Raw genomic sequence first — 13,972 nt, forward strand, 5'->3', positions numbered from 1 at the left:
TGTGGTGGAGGACAAAGTTCTTGATCGTTGACTTGCTCTTGTGAATGCTTGTCATGTAGCAGATTGCGAGATGCATGACGGTCTTGACGCGCGACTCGTTGAAGAGTGTTCGATGTCGGTGTACTTGAGCCGGAGAAGGAGTCATCGGAATGTCGACTTGAGCGGCTTCGTCTTGAGTATGAAGAAGTTGAAGGAGGACGATTCACCAACAAGGCGCGGATCTCGTCCATCCTTGCATCATTCTCTTTCTTGTGAGCGTCGAGCTTGTTGTCGAAGTATTCCTTTGTACGTTGCTTAGAGAGTCGCAAGTCGGTGGCGAGGTTGTCGATGCGGTCAGTCATAGCTTGTTGCTCTTGATGCAACGCTCGTTGTGCACCAAAGAGGTGGCTCTTGGTGATGAATGATGACATGTCGTCGTCTTGCTCGATGAAGAGTGGGTTGGTAGAAGTACTTGGCCTATCCATCATTCCAAGCAAAATGTGAGTGGTAGAAAGAGAAGAACTTATACCAGTGTACCTTGACCGATGTTGACGATGAATCAAGTTCACTCAAATGCGGACAATGAAATAGCACTATTGGTACCAATTCTTGTCGGTTCTCACACCTACACAAGTAAAAGCTTATGGTGGAGCTTGGTTAGGATGGTGGCACAAAATTTGATGCAATTGTAAGTGAGCTTCAATAATGTTGGAAAAGATTCACAAATTTGCAAATGCAACAAGTAGACCAAGCAAGTGGAGGTACACGGAAACACACACGCAAATAGATAAGTGGGATTGTGCAAACCAAAAATGAGCCAAAATGTGGAATCCACGAAAATGCTCTTGTTGCACAATACACAGAGAGACGCTAGCACCGATTGCACAATAGGCGGATACGGAACTTGTGCACAACCTACTAGGCAAAAATGCAACGACCTCTATCCCAAGTATGCTATATGTATGGTATTTCGGTGATATGATCCAAGATGATCGTATATGACAATCTTAATGTAGTATGATGCTATGGTTCTTGCTTATAATCTCTTTGCTTATATTTCCTCTTTGCTTAAAAGCTTGGTTGGCTCTTTCACTTTGAGCTCTTTTCTCATGCAAAACTTCACGAACCAAGATAGCAATTGTGTATGCGATGACAACTTTGTGACACAAAAGATGATGTCAAGATATGCACCACTATGGTATGGTATGTATGCTATGGAGTATGATCACTAATGTGCACAAGTCACGTTGCCGGCAATACTCAATGGCTAGTCTCGATGGGTAAGCAACGCAAAAGATGGGCTATGATGGTTATCAATGCAATGGCAAGGTTTGGACAAAGATGTCGTCGAGATTACCATCCTTGCTTACGGTTGAAGGTTCCAAAAGGATGCGATTGTAGTTGATGTCGTGGTGCACGGTCTTCAGTACGTTGGCGAAGATGCCGCTGCACCGTGGTCGGAGTTGTCGAAGTAGCGGAAGTCGTCGAAGATGCGCAACCTTTCTGTCTAGGCCGGAAGGTCCGGGCAAGACTGAAGTTCCGGGTACGGTCGGAAGGTCCGGGGGCCGGAAGTTCCGGTGGTCGCGATTCTGCCAAGAACAGAGACTTGGGGATCGTGGATTTGGGCAGAAAAACCTGGGGAAAAACCCAAATCCAAAAGGAAAAAGGAAGAAATAGGGGGGGGGGGAGAAGAGTGGGTAAGCTAGATCCACTCTATGCAAAGCAGATCCGTGGATCAAATCCAACAAAACTTCATCACACCAACAAATCACAAAAAAATGGGGCTATTTTTGGTGGGGATTTTCGGATTTAGGATGAAAACAACAAAATCAAGCTAGAAAACAAAGGGTAGGGGCTCCAAAAACGTGATCAACGTGGCTCATGATACCAAGATGATGTAGGGCGGATCCCTATGGGGCCGATCTTTCACGTTTGGAGAGGATCCTACGGGGAACACGAAGAACTTGTGGAAGAACACGAGGGAAATCACGATGGGAAAACAAGAGAAACACTCAACCGACACGAAATTGATCACACAAGTGCTAGATCATCGAGGCACAAAGTAACACGAGATCCAAAGTCAACAAGGGACGATACAAGAGTAACCGTTCTTCTCCGGAAGGAGGTCTTGATTGTCTTCTCCGGATGGAGGCCTTGAATCCGGATGGATCTTCTCCGAAGAGGTGCGGTCCCTCGCGAGGAGTAGATCCGGTACGGATGAGCAATGCTATATCTCAAATGAGCTATCACAATGCTAACCCTAAAACGTAGGTAGGAGAAGAGTATATATAGTTTACGGGGCGAAAGGGTACACGGGCCTCGGCCCAAGTGGCTGCGCGCACGCAGGGCCGGAAGTACCGGGTGGGGCCGAAAGTTCCGGGCGCCGGAGGTTCCGCGTAGGGTCCGGCCTAACCAGAGAGTTAGCGCGGGTGGAGCTGGGCTGGCGTCCGGGGGCCGGAAGGTTCGGGCCGGGTTCCGGGCAGGTTCCGGGCTAACCAGAGAGTTGGTACGCCCGGGCGGGTCGAGGTCGTCGGAGGCCGGAAGCTCCGGGTAGGCCAGACGTTCCGGGGGCCGGAAGTTCCGGGCTCTGACCAGAAGTTCCGGGCTGTCCAGAGAGTTGACGCATGTCGTTTCTTCTTCAGCTCGCGGCTCCGTGGCTTGAGCGCTGTACCTGATCACGCATAGCATCTCGGACTTAGGCAGTAGCCATGTCTCACTGGAAGAAAAGGGGAGCTCAGGTAGGAGTGATGTCACCTCGGATTGAATAGCACGAGCCCTTGCTCTTGTCATGGGTCCACTTGGAGCTTGGATAGTCGAGGTGGTGTCCATGGGGATGATCACGGGATGCTCTGCATCAGTAGCCATGGAGGCGCAGCCCCGCCGAAAAGCCCTGGAGCCGCCGCTCCAGCCTCCTATCTCCGCCGCCAACGCCTGGCGCCCACGGTCGTCGTCGCGCGCAGCCTGATTCCGCCCGAGCCCACCACCGCCGTCCGTCAGACAAGCTTTGCTCGCCGGCTTCCTCCGGCAACGGCGGGGAAGGGTGGATCGGGGTGGGTTGGGGGTGGCGGCGGCTAGGGTTCGCCCGAGCCGCCCCTTGGGGGCAGCGCGAGCGCGATTCTCTCGTAGAGTACTGTATGTACTTACTGTAGGATATGAGTTTGTTTCTTTTCAAACATGACCCTTCGCCAACACATTTCACAAGTGATCATGATTCCTTCCATTCTTTCTAGCACCGCTTTCGTTTACGATTATTTATATCCAACCAAACTGATGAGCACCATCAATGTGTGCACAACATATATACTGAGGTGTGCACCACCATTTGCCACTTAATTACTGTCCTTGTTTAGTGACGTACTGCTCGTCATTGTTTACATACATAAACATTAGACGAAGCATTCCCTGACCATAAAAAAGGAAAACCAGAGATGAGATGAGACATCACATTCACATTGTGTACAACGTAGCTAGCTCCCACTAAATAATTAGCTAGGAGTACATCATACGGTTACACTCGCCGCTTCTTCCTCTTGTAATTTCTCTATTGTTTGTATCTGCGTCTGCATCTCTTCTCCATCAGAGGCAGGCAGTTCCCCTCTGACACAAAGCTCCCCATGCATCCTGATGGTGATGGGGTCATTGTAAATAAAATACCCAGAGCTAGCTCCAGTCAGTCTACATTACACCATTCCATAATTGGCCTTGCTACTAATCATTACACTCACGGCACAAAAACATTCCAAAGCTCAGCTCAATCATGCGCTTCTTCGTATAATTCTACATGCTCCTATAATTAATCGGCAAAAGAAACAAGAGATATAATAGATTAGCTTAAATCCTGTTCGGGCCGCGTCTTGCGTCGTCGGTGAGCGTATACCGGCATTTCTCTCAGGATTCAGCCGGTGTTTGTCTTCGGTGGATCTACTTGAATCCGGTCTTCGCTCGTCTGCGTTCTATGTGTATGTATGTTGGATACTTTCGATCTACGTTTCTCCATCGATGGCGGTTATTGTTCTGATGTACCGACAACGTCCCAACAGTCTACACAATAAGATTTGGTCCGTTCCGGTAAAGGAGGGATGATGACGACGACGCACATTCGGCTCGCTCTAGAGATTGTAGTCGCCCTTAGGTGGCCTATAGACCCGGATGTAATTTTTCTTACTTTTGATGTTCTTTGTACTGCCATGACTATTGATGAATAGATCAAAAGTTTTTTCGAAAAAAAAAATCATACAAGTAACGAGCTATACTGATGCAACATGCCAATACTACATGTAGCACTGTCCATACCAAACATACATGCTACGTTCCAGAAAATCAATTCGGTGTCTTGCTTCCAGCAAGGGCAGGCAGGCTGAAGAACATCGAGCGGTACCCCCCCCCCCCCCCCCCACACACACACACACACATGACACTCCTTGTGATTGTGTGCAGGTGCTACAGAACTGTCTGCCCCCCTGCCGCATGTTCATATCTATCCACGTGGGCCCCACAGGTGTAAGGGGACTTCCCAGCTACCCACCCCACCACCACCAATGCGCAAATGCAGTGAACCACAGTGATGGCCATAATAATGCAACCAAGAAAATCAAGCAAAGCATATGCCTTGAATCAAATAAACAAAGCATCCCCGCAACAAAATCATGCAGAATTCATGTGCTGCAAGCAAGCAGAGCCGGAACCCTAAACTGATTTTATTCATGATGATATAGCAGAAAAAAAATGCACCTTGATTCTCCTCCCGTTGATAATTTGAAAGATGGATTAAACAAACAACAAATCATGCGATTAGTTTAGTTGAATGCGATGGATGATTAAATAGACGCACCAACCAACCAAAGCAGGCCGCGCAACAGAACAAGATCTGCCAGCCAGGTCACAAGAATAGACAACAACAGAATCAATCAACTTATATTAATATTGTATACATACACCCATGATGACCTAGAAAAACCACACAAGAAAATCGAATTAATTTGAAGGGCTGGAGAAGCAAAACGGAGAATGTGCATGCAAACAAGCTAGGGCTGCGCCATCATCTGGCCCCCACACGTCACACTGCCTGCCGTGCATGGGCCAGTGTACTGAGACACTTGAGCTACTGCTAAGAATACTACTGGTACAGCACCACTAATAATAAATACAATGTCTCTGTACTATAGCTGATATACAGATGAACAGTGAGTGAGGAGTGAGCATCCATGGCAGCACCAGCACCAGCATGGCACAATTGTAACTGCCAATCAGTCCAATCCTGTCTTAGTCTCGCCAGGATCTTGGTGTATCGTCATGTTCTGCCATTACGCTAGCTAGGCACATACTAGGACCGGCTAAAGAATGTGTAGCGCATATAATTAGGTCACTTGGGTTAGTGCCTAGTGGAACGAACCTTGGATGGAATGGAAGGAAAACTAGAGTATATATGATTAGGTTGGGTAGATTCTTATGGTGAAAGGTACAGGACAATAGTCCTTGAAGCTGATGCCAATGCATGCCCAGCTCACCACTGACTGGTACTAGTACCACTACCATGCAATGCATAAATACGTACAAACATGTGCCATGTCTTATGTGTGTAGTCGTAGATGGATGCTCACCATTGTACCCACCTTGGATGCCCATCTCGTCCCAATTTGAAACAGTGATTGCTTATCGACCTCCATTCTAAACAGTGCATTCTCTTCTTTTTACGTGGAAGTGGAACAAGCACAAGAGGACTTGGATGAGCAGTGATTCTTGCTAGACAGACAGGCCACACAAGAAGGAAGCTGTCCTGCTGCAAAGATCGACCACTCTGCTACTGCTACTAGAGGTGATTGTACCATCATCATACGAACAAAGGGTAGCTCTTGTGCTGCAATCATCATTGCCTTGTTGCTTGATCCTGTGTTGTTGGTTCACATGCCTTGGTTGCAAGGAAGAGGTTGGTTGGTTGCTTATTCAGCAGTTGGGTTCGGCACGCATAAGCCCAGTTTCTGAATCTGCACGCATCTTCCATTCATTCATTCATTCAGAGTAAGATGCGGGGGCTATGGTAAGAAGGTGGGGACACAAAATGGCCGTTAGGCGACAGGGAGGCGATCCGGGGCGATCTCCGCGCCCGACGGCGGAGCCACCGCCCGATGCCGGCGATCGCCGCCGGGTGGGCGGTCGCTTCTGGGCCCTCGCCGGATCTGACGATGATGATGCGGACGAGGATGGAGCGGAGCCGCCGGGGGAGTCACCGCCGTCTCCTACGCCGTCGGACCTAATCTGTGAATTCTTTCATTCAGGTTACTCGGAAGAGGAAGTAGCGACCACGGTGGACAAGGTGGTTCCCAGAGACGATCTGGCTCGTGAGGGGCTGCACGATGGAGAGAAGATCGAGATTGTTCGCCGGATCGTGCATAGAAGGACGGCGCCGTCGGCGCTTCGTCCATGGAAGGGACCTTTACCCAGGGTATGTTTGCCGAAGCTCACTGTGTTTGATCTGATCCGACCGGATGCGTGGGTTACGGTTAAGAGGAAGAAAGGACGGAGGTTGTTGTCCCGGAATGTGCGTCCGCCGGCGCCGGCCATGGAGGCCACGGCGACCGAGATTCGATCGACGAGGGCGACCGCGCTCGCTCAGCTGCTTGGTGCGGCCGGGCTGGATCGGGAGCCTTCGGGCCTCGTTGCCAATGGGCCGGACAATAATGGGTATGAGGCCCATTATGTCTATCAAGGCCGGTCCGTTGAGTGTTTTCTGCCATGCACGTCCGATCCTTCGATCGTCCCAGCGCAGTCGGTACGTGCCGCTAGGGTTCATCGCCAGGGGAGTCGTGGTTTCCCGCAGTGTGGATCGGGCAGGGCGAGCAGGATCCCGCCGCTGCTAATGGCTGGACGTGGAGCGGGACCCCCTCCTGCTGCGAGTACCGCGGGGGGGGGGGGCTGGAAGGGCTCGACCGCCGCCACCCCATGCGTCGGGACGGGGCGCACCGCCGGCCGGACAGCAGCCGCCGGCACTTGCGCCGGGTGCTGCAGGTCGTGGAGGCGCTCTCCAGCCGCGGGCAGCAGCTGGGCGCTCCGGGAGTTCGGGCTCCTGAGGCGCAGCCAACGACGGCTGGCCGGGCAGCGCATAGACCCCCGGTGCCATCTCATGCTGCTGGGGTCGGCCGGGGAGGCCCTCGCCCTCCGCCGCCGGCGGCGCCGGCTCCTGGGTCGATGACGACTGGTATGGTTAATACTGGCCGTGGAGCTCCTCGCCCTGCACCGCCGGTGGTGCCGGCTCGTAACGCGTCGGCGGCGGGGATGGCTGCTCTGAGGGCCGAGACGCCGGGGGCCACGGTGGCTGCCGGTGTCGCTGCTGATACGGTGGCGGCAACTACCGGGGGTCAGCGTGCACCCCCGCCACACCTTGCGGTTCGTCAGGCGCAGAATCATTCGGGGCAGAATCAGGTTCAGAGTAATCAGAGTAATACCAGTGGGAGACCGACTGATGCACCTCGAGGCAAGTGGGGTGATGACGGGTTTGATGCGTATGGAGTAGGCCAGCATCGGGGCTCATCTTCAGCGGGAGGAGGTCGGGGTTATGCTTGGCAGAGTGACGGGTCTGCAGAGAGACCGTTCCTGGGGCCGGCTGGAGGCTTCGTTGAGGGGGCCTCAGGACCTGATAACAGGCACAGAGGAGGTTATCGCGGATACCGTGGTCGTGGTGGAGGCCGCGGAAGGTTCCGCCGGCCGCCTCCCCCTAGACATGTTGACTCTGACGGGGCGGCGATGGAGACTGATCACACACCACAGGAGCTACCTCCCCAGGCGATGGAGGTGGTGAATGCACTTGCGGTTGCTGAGGTTCCTGGGATTGCGAAGGAGGCTGAGGTGGTTCAAGTGGCTGATTCTGAGAGGGCATCCAAGTACGCTCGGAAGAAAGAGAGAATGCTTTGTTACCGGTGCGGAGAGAAGGGGCACTTCATCGCGGAGTGTGTGGCCCAGCTGTGCGAATCCTGTGGTAAGCCTGCGCATGCTTCAGGGGATTGTCCTTTGCTGAGGGACCATATTCCAGCTCTTACTGTATATGGTGTGTACTGTGCGGAGCTGATGTTCTTCGAGTCAGCGGCTGCGAGGGAGATCCCAGCTGATACACAGAGCCTTACTTCTGGTTTGGTCAAGGTGACACAGGGAGATGTCTCCCAGGCTCAGATTGTGCAGAGACTTCAGGAGTTGGCTCCGGGTGATTTTCAGTGGGACCTCGTACCCGTTGAGGATAGAGTATTCAGAGTGGAGTTTCCTTCGATTGAGGACTTGCAGCGTTTGTTGAGCTTTGGGATGTGTAAGGTGCCAGGCACCAAAGGTATTTTGGAGTTCCACGAGTGGAAGAAAGTTGAGCCTAAGGGGAAGCCTCTTACTCAGGTGTGGCTGCGTTTCTCGGGGGCACCGTCTGAGGCTCTTTCTGATGTGCGTGTGGTGGCTAGTTTGGGGATTATGGTTGGTAAGACGGAGAAAGTGGATATGGCGTTCACTAGAGCTCAGGGGGTGGCTCGACTGCGAGTTAGCATTCTGGATATTGAGTATGTCCCGGACGTCATCAACTGGACCTATAGAGGCGAGGTGTTTCCACTTGATATTGAGTTTGAGGATGCAGAGTTGTTTGCTGAGGTTGCTGCTGGCACTGACGTGGATATGCACGATGGGGGTGATGATACAGGTGCTCCCAGGGAGCAGGCGGATGAGGCAGCACAGGAGCCCAATGGATCGGGGCCTGCTGCTCGGGAGCCGGAGAACGGAGCCGGGATGGAGCAGTCCCCGGCTTCGTCTTTGCCTCATAACTCACTGCGGTTTGGATCTTTTCTGCCGTCGTCGGCGCCTCCTCGTCTGTGGAGTGATCGGGTTGAATCTGACGATGCGTTCGAGCATTCGCTGCCGGTCTTGGACTTTGGGCGGTCACCCCGGCAGTCGGCCAGCTTCAGTGCCCGTGTTGTTCAAGAGGTGGAGCCTCAGGAGTCGCCAGGGCGATCTAGGTCTTCGGTTTCCTCGCGGAGGGGAGGGGCGTCTGGGCAGGTGGCCACGACTCCCTCTCATTCTTCTGTTTCACAGCAGGCGGCGCAGGTACCTGTGTCCAGCCGGGGCGACATATCTTTGGGGCAGGAGGCCCTGGAGGTCCGTCTCGCGGGAGCCTCGTTGGTGGTGGGGTCGCCGGAGGTCCTGCAGGTGGAGCGCACGCCTGCTACGGCGTCGGCTGGGGGGGGTCGGACTAGGGCAGGAGGCCCTGGTGCCAACTCCGTCAGGCATCTCCACATCTCCTACGCGGTCCCCCTCTCCCAGACCTACTCCGGGAGCCGCTACTCGGGAGGAGGTGATCGCGTTCGGAGGGATCCGAGACCCTGCTTCCGAGGGGAGGCGGACGAGCTCTCGTCTCCAGGACCTTCCGGAGGTTGATGATTTGCAGCAGAGGTGCGCTATGCGGGCGGCCAAGCTGCGTGATGTGGAGAGCACAACAGGTATGTCAGTTAATGTTTCAAATTCTATTCTGCATTTCTCTAAGGATGAGATTATTAATAATGCAAACCAAGTGGGGGTGTCTCTTGGGAATAATAATTTGGAAATTGAAAACTCGGTTAATGATCTTTTAGATTTGGAAGCGGAACGGGCCTTGGAGTCTATTAGAAACCTAGCGGCTGTAAAACCTTTGAATGATGCGGAGATTGAGGCCTTGGGTGTTAGGGTGCTTGATAAATTCTGCGCGGATCTTGTTCCTCCGTCTGCGGAGCCTGATGAGGATGAACTCCAGGTAGATGATGCAGCTCATGTTCAACCAGAGCACGGTTATGAGGACCGGGCTACAGGTGATAACATTCCTAAACGTAAGTGGAAGCGGAAGGTGTACCCTGCATCGGCGGTACGCAGGAGTGCTAGAATTCGTAAGGCCAAAAAATTCCATGATGACCTATGAAAGGAATATTCTGGAATAGCAGAGGTCTTAAGGACTTGGCTAAACGTAGGTTTCTAGCGGAGGCATCTTTAGAGCACCGTTTAGATTTCATTGCTCTCTCTGAAACTGGTAGGGATAATTTTGCACCTCAGTTTCTTAACACGTTGTCGGGAGGGGTGGAATTCGATTGGCATTGTCTTCCTCCAAGAGGGAGGTCTGGGGGCATCTTGCTGGGTGTGAGATGTGATTCCCTTGAAGTCCGGAGTGTTGTTATGGGTGACTTTGCAGTGAAATTCAGAGTCAGGTCCAAAATAGATGGGTTTAACTGGGTCTTGGTGGCGGTCTACGGGGCTGCACAACCTGAGCTTAAACCTGAATTTTTGGCTGACCTGGTTCGAATTTGTGGGTCCGAACAACTCCCTATCCTGGTTGGGGGGGGACTTCAACATTATTAGGAGGCGGGATGAAAAGAATAACGATAATTTTGATGGGCGATGGTCCTTTATGTTTAATACCATCATTGAGAGTTTGGATTTGAGAGAAATCGAACTCTCTGGTAGACAATTTACCTGGGCTAACTCTTTACCAAACCCGACATATGAGAAGTTGGATCGGGTTCTTGCAAGTGCCGAATGGGAGCAGAAGTTCCCTCTGGTCACGGTGCAGGCTCTAACGCGAGGAATTTCGGACCACACACCGCTATTTGTTGACTCAGGGGAGCCAAGGCATGTGGGAAACAAGAATACTTTCTCCTTTGAAACGACATGGTTTGAAAGAGAAGGTTTCTTGGATATTGTTGCCAGAGAGTGGGCTAGAGAGTCTAGGGGTAGATCGCCTGTCGAGAGATGGCAGAATAAGATTAGGCATTTGAGGTGCTTTCTTCGAGGTTGGGCTAAACATCTAAGTGGAGTTTATAAGGTTGAGAAAGACAGACTCCTGGAGATTATTCAATACCTAGATGTTAAAGCTGAATCAGCGGTTCTTCAATCTGCGGATATGTGCTGTAAGATTGATGCGGAAAAGAGGTTGAAGGAACTTCTCCGCGAAGAAGAGCTGAAGTGGGCGCTCAGAGCAAAGGTTCGCAAAGTAATCCAAGGGGATGCGAACACTCAATTCTTTCATCTGATTGCGAATGGCAAACACAGAAAGAAAAAAATATTTCAGCTCGAGCAAGATGAAGGCACAATTGTTGGTCACGATAATCTTAAGCTATACATCACCGAATACTACAAGCAGTTATTTGGACCGCCGGAGGATAGCGCTGTGTCCCTCGATGAGTCCAGGACTGAGGATGTGCCTCAATTAACTGCTGCTGATAATGACATGCTAGTTGCGCCGTTTACGGAAAAGGAGGTTTTCGATGCCATCTCTCAGATGGAGAACAATAAGGCTCCCGGGCCGGATGGGTTCCCGGCGGAGTTTTACAAAAGATGTTGGCATATCATCAAAGGGGATCTGCTACCCATGTTCCACGACCTTTTTGCTGGACGGCTTCAACTTTTTCATTTGAACTTTGGAACGATAATGTTGCTTCCAAAGAAGACCGACGCTCTCAGGATTGAGCAGTTCCGTCCTATCTGCCTCTTGAATGTCAGTTTCAAAATTTTTACCAAGGTTGGGACTAATAGGCTCACACAGATTGCGCATTCTGTGGTGCAGCAATCCCAAACAGCTTTCATGCCAGACAGAAACATCCTTGAAGGGGTGGTGGTGTTGCATGAAACGCTCCAGGAAATTCACTCTAAGAAACTTGATGGAGTCATCTTTAAAGTAGATTTTGAGAAAGCGTATGACAAAGTTAAATGGCCTTTTCTGCAACAAGCTTTGCGTATGAAAGGTTTCCACGAGGGCTGGAGGAGCCAGATTGAAACTTTTACGCAAAAGGGTAGTGTTGGCATAAAAGTGAATGACGATGTCGGTCATTACTTCCAGACACATAAGGGCCTGCGGCAGGGAGATCCGATGTCCCCTATTCTATTCAACATAGTAGCCGATATGTTGGCGGTGTTGTTAGGGAGAGCCAAGGAAGTTGGCCAAATAGGGGGCTTGGTGCCACACTTAGTGGATGGGGGTATATCCATCCTGCAATACGCTGATGACACTATCATCTTCATGGAGCATGACTTGGTAAAAGCTAGAAATCTGAAGCTGCTGCTTTGTTTGTTTGAGCAGCTAAGTGGGCTCAAAATTAACTTCCACAAAAGTGAGTTGTTCTGCTTTGGGAGAGCCAAAGAGGAACAAGAGGATTACAAGCAGTTGTTCGGATGTGGTTTGGGTGAGCTGCCTTTTACCTACTTAGGAATTCCTATTCATCACCGCAAGCTCACGAATAATGAATGGAAGTGTATTGAGGATCGTTTCGAGAAGAAGCTAAGTTGTTGGAAGGGCAAGCTCATGTCGTATGGAGGCCGTTTAATTCTTATTAATTCGGTGCTCACGAGCATGCCCATGTTCCTTTTGTCCTTCTTTGAAGTCCCAGTTGGAGTTAGGAAACGACTGGACTTCTATCGATCGAGGTTCTTTTGGCAGGGGGATGAGCCTAAGAGAAAATATCGGTTAGCGAAGTGGGATATCATTTGTAGACCGAAAGACCAAGGGGGTATGGGGATTGAGAATCTCGAAGTCAAGAACCGGTGCCTTCTTAGTAAGTGGTTGTGGAAGTTATCCTCAGGAACTGACGCCATGTGGGCTTAAATCCTGCGTAACAAGTATCTCCAAACCAAAACTTTGGCTCAGGTGTCGGTTAGACCAACTGATTCACCCTTTTGGAAAGGGCTTATGAAAGTGAAGCTTTCATTTTTTCAGAGGTCAAAGCATTTAGTTGGTAATGGTACAAGCACGAGATTCTGGGAGGATACTTGGCTTGGAGAGGCTCCCCTAGCAATCCAGTATCCGTCTCTGTATCGTATAGTTCGAAGGCGCGATGCTTTGGTTGCATCGGTCTTCGCCTCGATACCCCTGGATATCCAGTTTAGAAGATCGTTAGTGGGCAATCGTTGGGAAGAGTGGCTGCATCTAGTTAGGAGACTGATGCAGGTACAACTATCTCAACAACCTGATAAATTACGCTGGAATCTCACTAGGTCGGGGGGATTCACGGTTAAATCAATGTATGTTGATGTTATTAATTCCAGCTCGATTCCTACTTCAAAGCATGTGTGGGACGTCAGAGTTCCTTTAAAGATCAAGGTGTTTATGTGGTTTCTACATAAACAGGTGATCTTAACAAAGGATAATCTTATTAAGCGTAATTGGACAGGACCTACTAGGTGTAGTTTCTGTGATCAGGGTGAAACCATTAAACATCTTTTCTTTGACTGCCCACTAGCTAGAATTCTTTGGACGACTATTCAAGTCGCTTTCAATATTACCCCACCAAGGTCGGTTAACATGTTGTTTGGGACATGGCTAACTAGGGTAGAGCCCGGGTTAGCAAAACATATTCGCTTGGGGGTTTGCGCTTTTTTGTGGGCGCTTTGGAATTGCAGAAATGACTTCGTCTTTAACAGATCAACAAATATCCATGTTTTGCAGGTTATCTTCCGTGCAACGGCTCTTATCCGTTCCTGGTCGCTACTCACTCCGACGGAGGCCAGGGAGCTTTTGGTTACTGCTGCTATCCGATGGGAGATGGTAGCTCGGGATATATTCAGCCGGTTTGGATGGCGGTCGTGTAACAGGATAGGCAATTAGTTTACCTGTCTATTTTGGAGCCAAACGGCTGTGATGTATAAGTGCTTTGGCTAGCTTGTGTATCTAGCCTTCGGGCTCTGTGTGAGCCTTGTCTTACTTTTCTTGTTGACAACCTTGAGACTTCGAGACTTTGTGGACTATTTTATGCTTAATAAGATGGCCGTATGCATCATGCTGATGCAGAGGCCGGGGAAGCCCCCTTTTCGAAAAAGAAAAAAAAATTCAGAGTTGGCCTGGTTGTGGTCCGACTGGACTGCAGCACCTTCCGATATCATGCCACTGACACGGCTTAGCCTCCAAATCTTGTCTTGTCTAAGACGACCATGTGTCATGTTCCTCATCCCGCGTGGAGAATCATGAAATTGGCTTCAACAGTCCACTTCAGGTGTAGCTGCAGCTGAACCACAT

The 13,972-nt window shown here is 50.7% G+C and overlaps 1 protein-coding gene across 1 annotated transcript; it reads left to right on the forward strand.

The window, feature by feature from the left end:
* Nucleotides 1-7,028: 7,028 nt before the first annotated feature.
* Nucleotides 7,029-13,865, forward strand: LOC123161335 (uncharacterized). The gene is made up of 2 exons (XM_044579171.1): nucleotides 7,029-9,440; nucleotides 13,406-13,865. Exon 1 carries the CDS (start codon nucleotides 7,165-7,167, stop codon nucleotides 9,376-9,378), a length of 2,214 nt encoding a protein of 737 aa, XP_044435106.1. The 5' UTR covers nucleotides 7,029-7,164; the 3' UTR covers nucleotides 9,379-9,440; nucleotides 13,406-13,865.
* The last annotated feature ends 107 nt before the right edge of the window (nucleotides 13,866-13,972 follow it).

Source organism: Triticum aestivum, chromosome 7B (genome assembly GCF_018294505.1).
Source record: "Triticum aestivum cultivar Chinese Spring chromosome 7B, IWGSC CS RefSeq v2.1, whole genome shotgun sequence".
Lineage (NCBI taxonomy): Eukaryota > Viridiplantae > Streptophyta > Magnoliopsida > Poales > Poaceae > Triticum > Triticum aestivum.

Coding starts and splice junctions, on each gene's coding strand:
- LOC123161335 (XM_044579171.1), top strand. CDS start 7,165: ATGACGACTGGTATGGTTAATACTGGCCGTGGAGCTCCTCGCCCTGCA.